At 46.4% G+C, this 16,470-nt stretch overlaps 1 protein-coding gene across 2 annotated transcripts in view; it reads left to right on the top strand.

Annotated features, from left to right (window-relative positions):
* Nucleotides 1–2,596: 2,596 nt before the first annotated feature.
* The window catches only part of EFCAB6 (EF-hand calcium binding domain 6), a 198,912-nt gene continuing 185,038 nt past the window's right edge, over nt 2,597–16,470 (top strand). For both annotated transcript variants that reach the window (XM_068278177.1, XM_068278176.1), the window contains exons 1-2: nt 2,597–2,679; nt 14,011–14,161. In XM_068278177.1, coding sequence (XP_068134278.1) covers nt 14,032–14,161 — 130 coding nt within the window. In that variant the 5' untranslated portion in view covers nt 2,597–2,679; nt 14,011–14,031. The remainder of the gene's footprint in view (nt 2,680–14,010; nt 14,162–16,470) is intronic.

Raw genomic sequence — 16,470 nt, 5'->3', positions numbered from 1 at the left:
TCAGTATCCAGGCAAGTTTCAGAGCAGGCCGGCGGACAGACGTGGTCAGTATCCAGTCAAGGTTCAGGGCAGGTAGCAGACAGACGTGGTCAGTATCCAGGCAGGGTTCAGGGCAGGCGGCAGACAGACGTGGTCAGTATACAGGCGAGGTTCAGATTAGGCGGCAGACAGACGTGGTCAGTATCCAGGCGGGGTTCAGGGCAGGTGGCAGAAAGACATGGTCAGTATCTAGGCGAGGTTTAGGGCAGGTGGCAGACGTGGTCGATATCCAGTCAAGGTTCAGGGCAGGCGGCAGACAGACGTGGTCAGTATCCAGGCGAGGTTCAGGGCAGGCGGCGGACAGACATGGTCAGTATACAGGCGAGGTTCAGAGCAGGCGGCAGAGAGATGTGGTCAGTATACAGGCGAGGTTCAGAGTAGGCGGCAGACAGACGTGGTCAGTATCCAGGCAAGGTTCAGGTTAGGCGGCAGACAGACGTGGTCAGTATCCAGGCGGGGTTCAGGGCAGGCGGCAGACAGACGTGGTCAGTATCCAGGCGAGGTTCAGAGCAGGCGGCAGACAGATGTGGTCAGTATCCAGGCGAGGTTCAGGGCAGGCGGTAGACAGACGTGGTCAGTATCCAGGCAAGGTTCAGGGTAGGCGGCAGACAGACGTGGTCAGTATCCAGGCGAGGTTCAGAGCAGGCGGCAGACAGCCGTGGTCAGTATCCAGGCGAGGTTCAGGGCAGGCGGCAGACAGACGTGGTCAGTATCCTGGCGAGGTTCAGAGCAGGCGGCGGACAGACGTGGTCAGTATCCAGGCAAGGTGCAGAGCAGGCGGCAGACAGACGTGGTCAGTATCCAGGCGAGGTTCAGGGCAGGCGGCAGACAGACATGGTCAGTATCCAGGCGAAGTTCAGAGCAGGCGGCAGACAGACGTGGTCAGTATCCAGGCGAGGTTCAGGGCAGGCGGTAGAGTATCCAGGCGAGGTTTAGAGCAGTCGGCGGGCAGACGTGGTCAGTATCCAGGTGAGGTTCAGGGCAGGCGGCGGACAGACGTGGTCAGTATCCAGGCGAAGTTCAGGGCAGGCGGAAGACAGACGTGGTAAGTATCCAGGCGAGGTTCAGGGCAGGCGGCAGACAAATGTGGTCAGTATCCAGGCGAGGTTCAGGGCAGGCGGCAGACAGATGTGGTCAGTATCCAGGCGAGGTTCAGGGCAGGCGGCAGACAGACGTGGTCAGTATCCAGGCGAGGTTCAGGGCAGGCGGCAGACAGACGTGGTCAGTATCCAGGCGAGGTTCAGGGCAGGCGGCAGACAGGCGTGGTCAGTATCCAGGCGAGGTTCAGGGCAGGCGGAAGACAGACGTGGTCAGTATCCAGGCGAGGTTCAGGGCAGGCGGCAGACAGACGTGGTCAGTATCCAGGCGAGGTTCAGGGCAGGCGGCAGACAGACGTGGTCAGTATCCAGGCGAGATTCAGGGCAGGGGGCAGACAGACGTGGTCAGTATCCAGGCAGGGTTCAGGGCAAGCGGCGGACAGACGTGGTCAATATCCAGGCAAGGTTCAGGGCAGGCGGCAGACAGACGTGGTCAGTATCCAGGCAAGGTTCAGGTCAGGTGACATAGAGACGTGGTCAGTATCCAGGCAGGGTGCAGAGCAGGCGGCAGACAGACATGGTCAGTATCCAGGCAAGGTGCAGAGCAGGCGGCAGATAGACGTGGTCAGTATCCAGGCAAGATTCAGGGCAGGCGGCAGACAGACGTGGTCAGTATCCAGGCAAGGTTCAGAGCAGGGAAGCAGATCAAGAATAGGCAGGCAGGCCGGGTCAAAATCAGGAGCACAGGCAAAGTGCAGTGCTGGTCAACAGACAGGCAGTCACCAGGAACCAACACTAGCTGTCAGAAGGAACAGCACCCGCTACAGGGGAAGACTGGTATTTTATAGTGTCAGCACAGCAGATTGGCGTCAACGTACGCATTCCACGTGTGCGCAGACGCGAACGCAAAACTCCACGCATGCACACGCAAAGCCGCATTCAGTGACACGCCCCAGCCTTCATACGTGCATGTGCGAAACAGGAAGGACACCGCTGTTGGGAGCTAAGGATGTGTGAGAATAAGGTTTAGTCGGGTTGCATTTTACAATAATAGCATAAGTCAGTGCACAAGGCTGCATTTTCTGATATCCATACCTATAAATAAATGCAACCAGTTACAAAATCTTATAAAATTGCAAACATGTTCCCCACACCTGTACTATTCCTCCCTCCCTCTGATACAGGGGTTCATCTTCCAGATCACGTGTTCTTGTGGCCTGGCCTCATCTGTTATAGGACTGTAAGATGGGGACACCATCAATGCATTGACATCCTATGCCCTGTGTATTATTGCATGGTTACAGCAGGTGCATTACACAGAGCTGCCTCTATCCCAGCACTGGGGGTCATTGGAAATAATGAGAGTATCCGTCTCTCCATCTATTACCGATGTAATCCCCCAATAATAATGACAGACCTGTAAAATTCTCACTGCTCTGCACTGACGCTGAAACCCCGCCCCTCCTGCGCGCGCCTTTCAATGCCCCGACTCCTGTCTGCGTGACTGTCTGCCCCGCCCCGGCTGCGGTTGCCAGGGTGACGCGTCCTGGAAACAGATTCCCGCGAGTGGTGCAGCCGGTGCTGGAGCCCCGGAGGGAGGCAGGTAAGAAGTGCAGGAATGTCCCGGCATCCCCCTCTCAGTACTGATACTGGGGGCTTCGCTCCCCTCCCCCTCTACTGGTGCCGGGGAAGGGACAAGGGGGTGTATGTTGGAAAGTTTATTATTGTCAGATTTACCACTATTACCAGATTTATCAGCTGCAATTATTTATAGTTATCACTTTCTTAAAATTCAACCAATCCTAAGGGCTGGAACCCACTAGAGCCATTTTCTGAGCGTTTAGGGCCCTTTTTCACTAGCGCGATTGCGTTTGCTGAATCGCAAGAGCAATTCACTAGAGATTTTAAAATCGCTAAGGTATGCTAAATAACATAGGAATCGCGGTTTCTATTCACTATTTTCACTACCGCGATTCGATTTTTAAACAAACGCGATCGTGCGGCGGAGCGATTATTGCCGCAGTTTTGCTATGCCCTGCAGTGCATAGCAAAATCGCAAACGCTATCGCCTGGGAAAAAAAGGATTTTGCTGAATCGCAATCGCTAGCATTTAGCGCTAACGCTAGCGATTGCAAGTGGAAGAGGGCCCTAAGGGAGCAATTCAAACCGCTAGCGATTTCCCTAAACGCTCAGCTAATGTTAATGGATGGGCCAAATTCCACTGGAGCAGTTGCGATTACCTAGAGTGATGAGATTTTTGTCAGTTCAGGTAAAGTGGGACGTATGGTCAGCGTAGATTACCAAAATCGCAAATGCAGGTCAGGCCTGGAACCCACTACAAATCGCTAATCGTAATCGCTAGCGTTTTGTATGAATGGTTTTTAAGCGGCCCTTTTCCACTAGCGGCGATTGCGATGCTGAATCGCAAATCGCTAGTGATTTTAAAATCGCTACGGTTTGTATTTTAATATAGGAATCGCGGTAGGTTATTTTCCACTACCACGATTCGTTTTTACTTAATCGCGATCGCACCACGGAGCAATTTTTGCCGTGATTTTGCTATGTAGTGCATTGTATAGCAAAATTGTGATCGCAAACGCCGGAAAATGTTTAACTTTGCTGAATCACAATCGCTAGCGTTTAGCGCTAACGCTAGCGATTACTAGTGGAAAAGGACCCTTATGAGCGTTTTCGGTACTGATTTTAAAAAAGTGTAATCAATTTGCCAGCGGTTGTGTAGCGATTAGTGTTTTTAATCCCGATGGGTCCTTTCAATTAATTTAAATTTTGTTACAGTGTGCAGTAATGTAAAAACGCTAGCAAAATCGCTCTTTGTAGGTTTTGATGAGCGATAACGCCAGCGTTTATATACTTTACATTGCAGAAACGCTAATGCTCAAAAATGCTGCATGTCCTGCGTTTGCGATTTTGGTAGTCGCAATCACTTCAGTGGAATTTGGCCCATCCATTAACATTAGCTGAGCGTTTAGGGAAATCGCTAGCGGTTTGAATCGCTCCCTAAACGCTCAGAAAATTGCTCTAGTGGGTTCCAACCCTAACTCTATTCTCGCACAGAACGCTCCCTCTACCGATGCCTAAACTTTACGACCCCTCCTGCTGATGCCAAGGCCCCAATCACACAGGGAATCGCAAAACGTAATTGCAATCGCTTAGCATTGGGATTTTCCACAAATTTGCCGCAATTATGTGTTGTGATTCTCTCAGAAAATGCTGCATGGAGCGTGTTTGCGATCAGCGGAAATCACAATCATGGCAGGAGTAATCCCATAGGATTACATGTGTTACAGCGCTTTGCTGAACGATGGCGACCTTAACCCACCCCCTCAACCCTATGCCCTCCCGCCTAAGACCTTGCACCAAACTATCCCTCTTTGGGAGCCCTGTCCCTCTTTCTTCCTCAATTGTCCCTCTTTCAGGACTGATATACAGATCTATGTAAATATATGTATTTTTCTACTGAAGAATGTGTTTAATATACTCTAAACCTTATTCAAATCGTTTAAATTGATATAATTCTTATTTACATGTCTTAATATGAAGGCAGATAGAAAGGATCAGTGTGGTTTAAATTATAAAACAGCATATTTTTCTTATGAAATCTTTGTTATGCGTGATTAGGGGTGTGCTGGGGGCATTATTAGGGGTGTGGCAGGGGCGTGGCTTAAAGGGGTTCTCTTGTGGGTTTAAAAAAACCTAAAACTAACAATGAAACCTGGGCCCCCTCCAGCTGTACTGTCCCACACCATCCTCCTCCAATGCTCCGTTCCCCGCCGCCCGAAGCTGTGTAATTATTCATCTAACTAGATGAATAGAACTGCGTCTGCGTGTCGGCGGCTCCCATGCGCGTCATCGGGAGCTTACTGCGCAGGCACAGTACAGGAAAACTTTGTACTGCATCTGTGCAGTAAGCGCCCGATGACGCGGAACGGAGCATCGGAGGAGGACGGCGTGGGACATGACAGCTGCAAGGGGCTGATAGAAGCCCCAGGTAGGTGTCAGTTTTAGCCTTTTTAAACCCACAAGAGTGTCCCTCTTATTTCAAAATGTTGGGAGGTATGCATTAAAATATTCTGAGATCTCAGAATATAAAGATTTTATACTCACCCAGGGCTTCCTCCACCTATGCGTTCCTCGCCGTCCTCCAGAGTGCTTCTATTCGGCCGCAAGCAGTCCCAGTAATCTGGCTCAGTCACGCCAGTTGGCTGTTCTGCGCATGCACAACCCCTCTGCGCATGTGCAGAAGAGCCGACTGGCGCGACTGAACCAGATTACGGGAACTGATTGCGGCTGAACGGAGGCACTCGGGAGGAAGGCAAGGGACGCATCGGTGCTAAAGAGGCTGGACGAAGCCCCGGGTGAGTATAAAATCTTTTTACCTTGAGAGCTCAGGTACACTTTAACCCTTTCAGTTAAGTATGCAAATCACATTTATTATTGCCAATTGGATTTAGTCCTTCTTTATATAGGACCATAGCCTAAATCTTTGATTGAAAACTGTGAAAAAATTGCTTGCATCTCCATAATGAAATAGTCAATCTATCACACACCATACAATCCAGCAAAATTGATCAGAAATTTCCGCCACTCCCTATTGAAAAAAAAAAGGGAAATCTGATCAAAATTTTTACTCAACTAAAAAAATTATTTTTATCAGATTGCTGTAAAATCGTATTATTCTATTGGATCATGTGACCTTAAAGTGGACCCGAGATGAAAAACTAACGATGACAAGTAATTTGTCTATATATCTTATCTAAAGTTTAGATAGTTTACACAGCAAATCTAGCTGCAAACAGCTTCAACAGTTTCATGTTTATTTATTCCTGTGATACAATGTGGGCAGCCATGTTCTGTTTGTCACATTACACACAGGCAAGCTGCAACTGCATCTCCAGCCCTCAGCTCACTCCCCTCTCCTCCTCACTCCTCCCCTCTGCCTCTGAAATCTATGGCTAGTAACCTTCTCCTCCTCCTGCCCAGACTGAGCTCCCATAAGCCCTTGCTACATGGAGTGCCAAGGCACTATGAGCTGTGGGCGAGGCTTGTTTAGTTTATAGGGAATTTATTAAAACATAAAAAAAAGTATTTGGCTTGAGGAATGCCCTATAAACTATATGCAAGGAACACAATTATGCAATAAGTAGAAGTTTATCTCGGATCCACTTTAAGGGCTCGTTTCCACTATAGCGAATCCGCATGCGTTGTGCGCATGCAGATTCGCACAGCCAATACAAGTGGATGGGCCTGTTTCCACTTGTGCGTTGTGCGGAGCGTTTTTGTGTGCGGGGAAAATCTGCACGGCAGAGCCGTCAGAATTTGCTCCCCGCACACCGCTAAGCGAATCGCATTCAATGTATTTAATAGGGAAATCACATGCGGTTTTGGCATATGTTTTTTCCCGCGATTTCGCATGCGATTTCGCATAGGAAGTAATGTTAATTTACACAGGCAGTGACATGGTTAAAATCGCATACCTACTACCCTATGCAAAATCGCGGGAAAAAACGCATGCAAAATCGCACCCGCATGCGATTTTGTCCACGGTCATTTCCCGGCGATTCCGCACCGCACAAGTGGAAATGCAGCCTTAGACTGTGTCATTCAGATACTTTTATAGCTTTTGAACACAAAATAAAACTGTGGGATTCTACAAAAAGTCATATTTAGGAATACAGATACAGGGAGTGCAGAATTATTAGGCAAGTGGTATTTTTGAGGAATAATTTTATTATTGAACAACAACCATGTTCTCAATGAACCCAAAAAACTCATTAATATCAAAGCTGAATATTTTTGAAAGTAGTTTTTAGTTTGTTTTTAGTTTTAGCTATTTTAGGGGGATATCTGTGTGTGCAGGTGACAATTACTGTGCATAATTATTAGGCAACTTAACAAAAAACAAATACGGTACCCATTTCAATTATTTATTTTTACTAGTGAAACCAATATAACATCTCAACATTCACAACTATACATTTCTGACATTCAAAAACAAAACAAAAACAACTCAGTGACCAATATAGCCACCTTTCTTTGCAAGGACACTCAAAAGCCTGCCATCCATGGATTCTGTCAGTGTTTTGATCTGTTCACCATCAACATTGCGTGCAGCAGCAACCACAGCCTCCCAGACACTGTTCAGAGAGGTGTACTGTTTTCCCTCCTTGTAAATCTCACATTTTATGATGGACCACAGGTTCTCAATGGGGTTCAGATCAGGTGAACAAGGAGGCCATGTCATTAGTTTTTCTTCTTTTATACCCTTTCTTGCCAGCCACACTATGGAGTACTTGGACGCATGTGATGGAGCATTGTCCTGCATGAAAATCCTGTTTTTCTTGAAGGATGCAGACTTCTTCCTGTACCACTGCTTGAAGAAGGTGTCTTCCAGAAACTGGCAGTAGGACTGGGAGTTGAGCTTGACTCCATCCTCAACCCGAAAAGGCCCCACAAGCTCCTCTTTGATGATACCAGCCCAAACCAGTACTCCACCTCCACCTTGCTAGCGTCTGAGTCGGACTGGAGCTCTCTGCCCTTTACCAATCCAGCCACGGGCCCATCCATCTGGCCCATCAAGACTCACTCTCATTTCATCTATATATATAAAATCGGATGTATGTGTGTGTGTGTGTGTGTATGTGTGTGTGTATGTGCCGCGATCACACGAAAACGGCTTGACCGATTTGAACGAAACTTGGTATGCAGATCCCTTACTACCTGGGATGATATGTTCTGGGGGTCTCGCGGCCCCCCTGCACACTTGGGCGGAGCTACAAACAGCAAATCAGATTCCACCCATTCAAGTCAATGGAAAAAATTTAAAAGGCTGCCATTCTCACAGTAATCAAGCCAGAGTCCCCACACATGGCACAGTTGGTCACTTGGTGACCGAGGTTACAAATCCAGGAAAAGTGGGCGGAACATAAAACAGCCAATCAAATTTCAGCAGTTCATTTTAAATGGGAAAATATAAACTGCAGCCATTCTTAGACTGTTAATCACAGGGTTCTCAAACTTGCCACACTTGGTCACTGGGTGAATGTGATTAAGATTCAAGAAAATGGGTGGAGCCTACAACAGCCAATCAAAATTCAACTGTTGATTTTGAAGGGGAATATTTAAACTGCTGCTATTCTTACACTTTTAATGGCAGAAGCTTCAAACTTGCTACAGTTGGTCATTGGGTGACTGGGGTCCAAATTCACTAAAGGGGCGGGGAAACATACAGCCAATCAGATTTCCTTGGTGGATAAACTGCTTCCATTCACACATTTTTGATGCCAGGAACCTGACAGCTCACAAACTTGGTCATTGAGTGACTGTGTGTCAAGGTTACAAAAAGTGGGCGGAGCCAAAACAACTTTTACTGGGAAAATATAAACTGCAGCCATTCTTACACCGTTAATGGCAGGGTTCTCAAACTTTGCACAGTTGGTCATTGGGTGACAGATTAAGATTTTGGAAGGTGGGTGGAGCCCACAACAGCCAATAAAAATTCACCTTTTGATTTTCAAAGGGAATATTTCATCTGCTACCATTCTCTTATACTGGTAAAAACAGATGCCTCAAACCTGGTATAGTTGGTCACTGGGTGACTAGGGTCCAAATTCAGGAAGGGGGCGGAGCCACAAAAAGCCAGATTTGTTTATTTTTCAATGGGAATATACAAAGTATTGATACCGAGGACCCCAAAGCTGATAAACTTGATAATTGAGTGACTGTATGTCAAGGTTAGAAAAAGTGGGCGGTGCCAACAACTTCATTTTTTACATTGCAGGGTTCCCAAACTTTACACAATTGGCCACTGGGTGACTGGGTTGAATATTCAGAAATGTGGGTGGAGCCTACAACAGCCAATCAAAATGTACCTATTGGTTTTCAAGGGGAATATTCACATTGCTACCATTCTTACACTGTTAGTGGCAGAGGCCTCAAACCTGATACAGTCAGTCATTGGGTGACTGTAGTCCAAATTCACTAAAGGGGTGGAGCCACAAACAGTTAATCAGATTTGTTAGATTGATTTCAGCCATTCTGTTATTGGCAGGGTTCTCAAACGTGACACAGTTGGCCAATGGGTGACTGGGACTAATATTCAGAAAAGTGGGTGGAGCCTACAGCAGCCAATCAAAATTCACCTTTTGATTTTCAAGGGGAATATTAACATTGCTGCCATTCATGCACTCTTAATGGCAGAGGCCTAACATCTGCTACAGTCAGTCACTGGGAGACTGAGGTTTAAATTCTGAAAAGGGGGCAGAGCCAAAAACAGCCAATCAGATTTGTTTAATTTCAATGGTAAAATGCAACTTATTGATGCCAAAGACCCCGAAGCTCATAAAATTGGTCATTGAGTGACTGTATGTCAAGATTAGAAATAGTGGGCGGAGCTAAAAACAACTAACTTTTTACATGGGGAAATGTAAACTGCAGCTTTTCTTACACTGTTAATGGCAGGGTTCTCAAACTTCATACAGTTGGTCACTGGGTGACTAGGATTAATATTCGGAAAAGTAGGTGGAGCCTACAAGAGCCAATCAAAATTCACCTATTGATTTTCAAGGGGGATATTGAAACTGCAGCCATTCTTACACTGTTAATAGCAGAGGCCTCAAACCTGCTACAGTCGGTCGTTAAGTGTATGTGGTTCAAATTCAGTAAAGGGGCGGAGCCAAAAACAGCCAGATTTCTTTGCTGGATAAACTGCTTCCATTAGCACAATTTTGATGCCAGGAACCCTAAAGCTCACAAACTTGGTCATTGAGTAGTGACTGTGTGTCAAGGTTAAAAAAAGTGGGTGGAGTCAAAAACAGATTTTTTAAATTGTAAACTGCAGCCTTTCTTCACTGTTAATGGCAGGGTTCTCAAACTTAGCATAGCTGGTTACTGGGTGACTGGGATTAATATTCAGAAAAGTGGGTGGAGCCTAAAAATGCCAATCAGAAATCACATGTCACTTTTCAAGGAGAATATTAAAATTGCTGCCATTCTTGCACAATGGCACAAGCCTCAAACCTGGTACTGTTGGTCATTAGGTCACTGAGGTTCAAATTCAGAAAAGGGGACAGAGCCACAAACAGTGAATCAGATTTGTTTCATTTCATGGGAAAATACAAATGATTGATGCCAAGGACCCCAAAACTCACAAACTTGGGCTTTGAGTAGTGACTGTGTGTCTAGGTTACAAATAGTGGGCGGAGCCAAAAACAAATTTCACTGGGAAAGTGTAAACTGCAGCCTTTCTTACACTGTTTATTTCAGGGTTCCCAATCTTTGCCCAGATGGTCACTGAGTGACTGAGATTAATATTCAGGGAAGTGGGTGGAGCCTATAATAGCCAATCAAAATTCACCTGTTGATTTTCAAGTGGAATATTTACATTGCTGCCATTTTTACACTGTTAATAGCAGATGCCTCAAACCTGCTACAGTTGGTCATTGGGTGACTGGGGTTCAAATGCTGGAGAGGGGCGGAGCCACAAACAGCCTATCTGATTTGTTTAATTTCTATGGGAATATACAAATTATTGATGCCAAGGACCCCAAAGATCACAAACTTGGTCATTCAGTGTTTGTGTGTTAGGGTTAGAAAGTGGGCGGAGCCAACATCAGTCAAATACATACCCGGGCAACGCCGGGTCATCAGTGGGTGGAGACAAATACAAATTTCACTGGGAATATGTAAACTGCAGCCATTCTTACATTGTTAATGGCAGGGTCTTTAAACTTTGCACAGTTGGTCACTGGGTGACTGGGATTAATATTCAGAAAAGTGGGTGGAGCCTACAAAAGTGAATCAAACTTCACCTGTTGCTTTTCAAGGGGAATATTTAATTGCTACCATTCTTGAACTGTTAATGGCACAGACCTCAAACCTGGTACAGTTGGTTATTGGGTGACTGGGGTTCAAATTCAGAAAAGGGGGTGGAGCCACACACAGCCAATCAGATTTGTTTCATTTCAATGCAGATTATTGATACCAAAGAGCGCAAAGCTCACAAACTTGGTCAGTGAGTAATTGTGTGTTAGGGTTAGAAAAAGTAGGCGGAGCCAACACCAGCCAAATACATACCCGGGCAACGCCGGGCAATCAGCTAGTCAGTCCATAAAACCTTAGAAAAATCAGTCTTGAGATATTTCTTGGCCCAGTCTTGACGTTTCAGCTTGTGTGCCTTGTTCAGTAGTGGCCGTCTTTCATCCTTTCTTACCTTGGCCATGTCTCTGAGTATTGCACACCTTGTGCTTTTGGGCACTCCAGTGATGTTGCAGCTCTGAAATATGGCCAAACTGGTGGCAAGTGGCATCTTGGCAGCTGCACGCTTGACTTTTCTCAGTTCATGGGCAGTTATTTTGCGCCTTGGTTTTTCCACACGCTTCTTGCGATCCTGTTAACTATTTTGAATGAGACACTTGATTGTTCGATGATCACGCTTCAGAAGCTTTGCAATTTTAAGAGTGCTGCATCCCTTTGCAAGATATCTCACTATTTTTGACTTTTCTGAGCCTGTCAAGTCCTTCTTTTGACCCATTTTGCCAAAGGAAAGGAAGTTGCCTAATAATTATGCACACTTGATATAGGGTGTTGATGTCATTAGACCACACCCCTTCTCATTACAGAGATGCACATCACCTACTATGCTTAATTGGTAGTAGGCTTTCGAGCCTATACAGCTTGGAGTAAGACAACATGCATAAAGAGGATGATGTGGTCAAAATACTCATTTGCCTAATAATTCTGCATTACCTGTAAAATCATCTCCACGGTTGATTTTCAGTTGAGGTTTGTTCATCTCTTTATAAATAGAATCTTCATAATTTGTCAGTTTTGAGGGTGTTGACCTTTGAGGCTACGTTTCCACTGTAGCATTGCGTTTTCACTTTAGGAACATCGCATTTTAGTTTTCTGAGATTGGAAATAACGCATGGTATTTTATATGTATTTTTATGCACATTTTGTGCGATTTTTGCAAAGACCCTAATTTACACATTCTACCTAGTGACAACATGACAGTTTCCATTTTCCAGGAAGAAAACGCATGCAAGCATTGTATGCGAAAAATCACATATGTAATGCAGGAAAAATGCGTTAGGCTCTTAGATTTTTCCTCGCATACAATCGCATGCAACAATTCACACAAAATGCAAACCAGACAGTTCACAATCACTGGTTCTCATACTAATACGAGGTTTCATCGTGAAAATGAGTGGAAAAATCGATCAAATGGAAACGTAGCCTTAGGTCTCATTCACATTGTGAAACGGAGATGGCCATGCAATCTGAACGCTACGGCCGTGATCGCACGCCATCTGCGCCACCTTGCGTTGCGCTGCTGGTCCCATTCACTACAGTGCAGTGCAGCATTGCAATGGCGCCAGGGCTGTGGAGTTGGAGTCAAGGAGTCAGAGCCATTTTGGGTACCTGGAGTTGGAGTCTGTGGTTTCATAAACTGAGGAGTCAGAGTCTGAGTCGGATGATTTTTGTACCGACTCTACAGCCCTGGATATTGCATCGCGCTGCTGCGCAGCGCATATAGGGCTTCATTCACTAGGACAAATCACTGGTGCCTTATCAGAGTTAACGTGCCTTTTCAGAGTAGCATAACGAGCGCTACAACCTTATGCCTGCTAATTGGTAATGATGAGAGCTCCACTCGTCCTGCCCTGAGCCCCTGCAGGTCCAATCACTTTAAAGGACATTATCCCAGCACTTCGCGTGGCCCAATAGGCTGCCCGTCAAGTTTCCTGTCAAGTGACAGGCAGCCTATTGGGCCAATCCAAGTACGGGAATAATGTCCTTTAACCCCCTTGGCGGTACGCAGTTTCTGACTCTGCGTCCGGCGGGAGGTTTTTTGACCCCAAATTTTTTTTTTTACGCTTTAGCTAGCATTTTGCTAGCTAAGCGTATACTTTCGGTTGCTCTGGCCCCCCTCATGCCCGCCGATCGCCGCCGGCTATACGTACCTCGCCACGGTTCCACGAAGAGCGCAGTTTCCCGATCGGCTTCCGGCGTTGCTATGGCGACGATCGGAGCTGACGTCATGACGTCATCGGCGTCATGACGTCAGCCGCAATCCCGATCGCCGCCATCGCGATGCCTGGAGCCGATTGGGCGGCTGCGCCTGCGTGGGAACGCTGGGGGGTATGTATTCCGGAAGTAACTGCGGGCGATCGCGGGGGACCGGAGCAACTTTGTGCATACGCCTAGCTAGCGAACCGCTAGCTAAAGCGTATTGCACCAGTTTCTTTGTTTTTTTAAGTCCTGGGGCCATGTGATCCTCCGCGGCGGCTACCCCGTGTGTAGCACGGGGTTACCGCTAAGGAGGTTAAAGTAATTGGACACGCAGGGGCTCAGGGCAGGACGAGTGGAGCTCTCGTCATTGCCAATTAGCAGGCATAAGTTTGTAGCGCTTGCTATGCTACTCTGATAAGGCATCTTAACTCTGATAAGGCATGTTACCTTTGATAAGGTGTGTTAACTCTGATAAGGCATGCTATTTGTCTTAGTGAATCAAGCCCTTTGTGTGAACATCAGACAGTGTAGTCTATGCACTTCTGATGTTCCTCTGTGTCAGCACATCACACGCGCTGCTGAAATGCGTATGGCAAGGCGTATAGCGTGAACAAGGCGGGCGGTATGATTGACAGCTCAGTGATTTCCGGCTCTGGGCTGCCAGTCGGTAAATCTTCTGCCGCAGTTGCTCTGTTTATCCGGCGTTAGCGGTTCCTTTAAACTGTTGCGGAGTTCTCCAGGCAGTGAAATGAGTAATGGCTTCCCGCTCCATTAGCTGCTGTTCCTGACATCTCCCACACGACTAATTTTACTTACTGGCAATTAATCGAGCAGCGAATTATTCCAGTTAATGTAGCATTGCGTATTTTATTTGCTGTTCTGTATTTGTGTTTCCTTTCTGTAGAGTTCTCTGGCAGAAGCAGCGATGAACGGCGGGAATATGAAGGACTTGCGTCCGCTCACTTGCGGCATCACGTTTTCCGGCCGACCTTTCTCCGCGGCGAACTGGAGTGTGTCCCGCCCCAACACTGCCTCCTCCGTCAGGTCATCTCTGTGTAAGTTATAGCGGTGGGCTCAGCTGCTGGAAATCTGAATATTACATTCATTACACAGACTGGTTGTGGGGAAGTTTGAGTCTAAAGCACAGGTGTCCAACTCAAGGCCCGCGGGCCGAATGCGGCCCTCCTTGCCATTTTATGTAGCCCTCCAGAGCTTCAACTGTGCATCATTGTAAGCAGTAAGGCCAGATCCACGCTATAAGCTTGATTCACAAAGCGGTGCTAACAGTTAGCACGCTTGTGAAAAGCCCCTTATTACGCCTAAACTCAGTTTAGGCGTGATAAGTTTAGGCATGATAAGTTTAGGCATGATAAGTTTAGGCGTGATAAGTTTAGGTGTGATAAGTTTAGGTGTGATAAGTTTAGGTGTGATAAGTTTAGGTGAGATAAGTTCAGTTTAGGCGTGATAAGTTTAGGCGTGATAAGTTTAGGCGTGATAAGTTTAGACGTGATAAGTTTAGCGTGATAAGTTTAGGCGTGATAAGTTTAGGCGTGATAAGTTTAGGCGTGATAAGTTTATACGTGATAACTATAGCACCAACTGGGTTAGCACCGCAGTGCACAGCTGATCAAAAGTTTTGCGCTAGCAAAGTCTGGTGCACTTCACATAGAGTTAATGGCACTGCTTTGTGTGCGAGACTTTGCGTGCAATCTAAACTTATCACGCCTAAACTTACAGTATCACGCTTAAACTGGCTTTTCACCAGCATGGTGCAATGGTTATCACGCCTAAAGTCTTTTACTGGGTTAGCACCGCTTTGTGAATCGAGCCCTATAAGCGCTTTTCTGAGCGCTTTGTGATTGCTGAGCGCTTTCTGAGCGCTTTTTAAAAATGTCTCCCATTCACTTTCATTAAAATCGCGGTACAAAACCGCATAGCAATCGCAGCGATCGCATACGCGAAAAATCTTGGCGATTTTTACCGCGACTTTAATGAAAGTGAATAGGAGACATTTTTAAAAAGCGCTAATCAATCACAAAGCGCTCAGACAAGCGCTTGTAGTGTGGATCCGGCCTAAAAGAATAACTCCATGAAATTGAGGTGCAAGGAAAAATGGGTGCTGGATGAGGCCGATATAAGTGCAAACAATAAATATCTCTTCGCTCTGTAAACTTCGCTCTGCCTGCTCTCCCCGCCCCTATTGCTGGAGACACCTACCTATCTAACCTATACTGGGGGCATCTACCTAATCTAACCTATACTAGGGGCATCTACCTAATCTAACCTATACGGGGGGCAGCTACCTATCTAACCTATACTGGGGAGACCTACCTATCTAACCTATACTGGGGGCATCTACCTATCTAACCTATACTGGGGGCATCTACCTATCTAACCTATACTGGGGGCATCTACCTAATCTAACCTATACTGGGGGCATCTACCTAATCTAACCTATACGGGGGGCAGCTACCTATCTAACCTATACTGGGGGCATCTACCTATCTAACCTATACTGGGGGCATCTACCTATCTAACCTATACTGGGGGCATCTACCTATCTAACCTATACTGGGGGCATCTACCTAATCTAACCTATACTGGGGGCACCTACCTATCTAACCTATACTGAGGTGTACCTACCTATCTACCCTATTCTGGGGCACCTACCTATCTAACCTATACTGGGGGCACCTACCTATCTAACCTATACTGCATGCACCTACCTATCTAATCTATACTGGGGCATCTACCTATCTAACTTATACTGAGGTGTACCTACCTATCTAACCTATTCTGGGGGCACCTACCTATCTAACCTGTACTGGGGGCAGATAGGTACCTATCTAACCTATACTGCGTGCACCTACCTATCTAATCTATACTGGGGCATCTACCTATCTAACCTATACTGAGGGGTACCTACCGATCTAACCTATACTGGGGGAATCTACCTATCTAACCTATACTGGGGGCACCTACCTATTTAACCTATACTGCGTGCACCTACCTATCTAACCTATACTGGGGCATCTACCTATCTAACCTATACTGGGTGCACCTACCTATCTAAGCCTATACTGCGTGCACCTACCTATCTAACCTATATTGGGGGCATCTACCGATCTAACCTATACTTGGGGAATCTGCCTATCTAACCTATACTGTAGGCACCTACCTATCTAACCTATACTGGGCCATCTACCTATCTAACCTATACTGGGTGCACCTACCTATCTAAGCCTATACTGCGTGCACCTACCTATCTAAACTATACTGCGTGCACCAAGCTATCTAACCTATACTGCGTGCACCTACCTATCTAATCTATACTGGGCCATCTACCTATCTAACCTATACTGGG

This window comes from Hyperolius riggenbachi, chromosome 3 (genome assembly GCF_040937935.1).
Source record: "Hyperolius riggenbachi isolate aHypRig1 chromosome 3, aHypRig1.pri, whole genome shotgun sequence".
Lineage (NCBI taxonomy): Eukaryota > Metazoa > Chordata > Amphibia > Anura > Hyperoliidae > Hyperolius > Hyperolius riggenbachi.
Note: the sequence above shows the minus strand (reverse complement) of the source record. Positions and strands in the feature narration are given on the sequence as shown.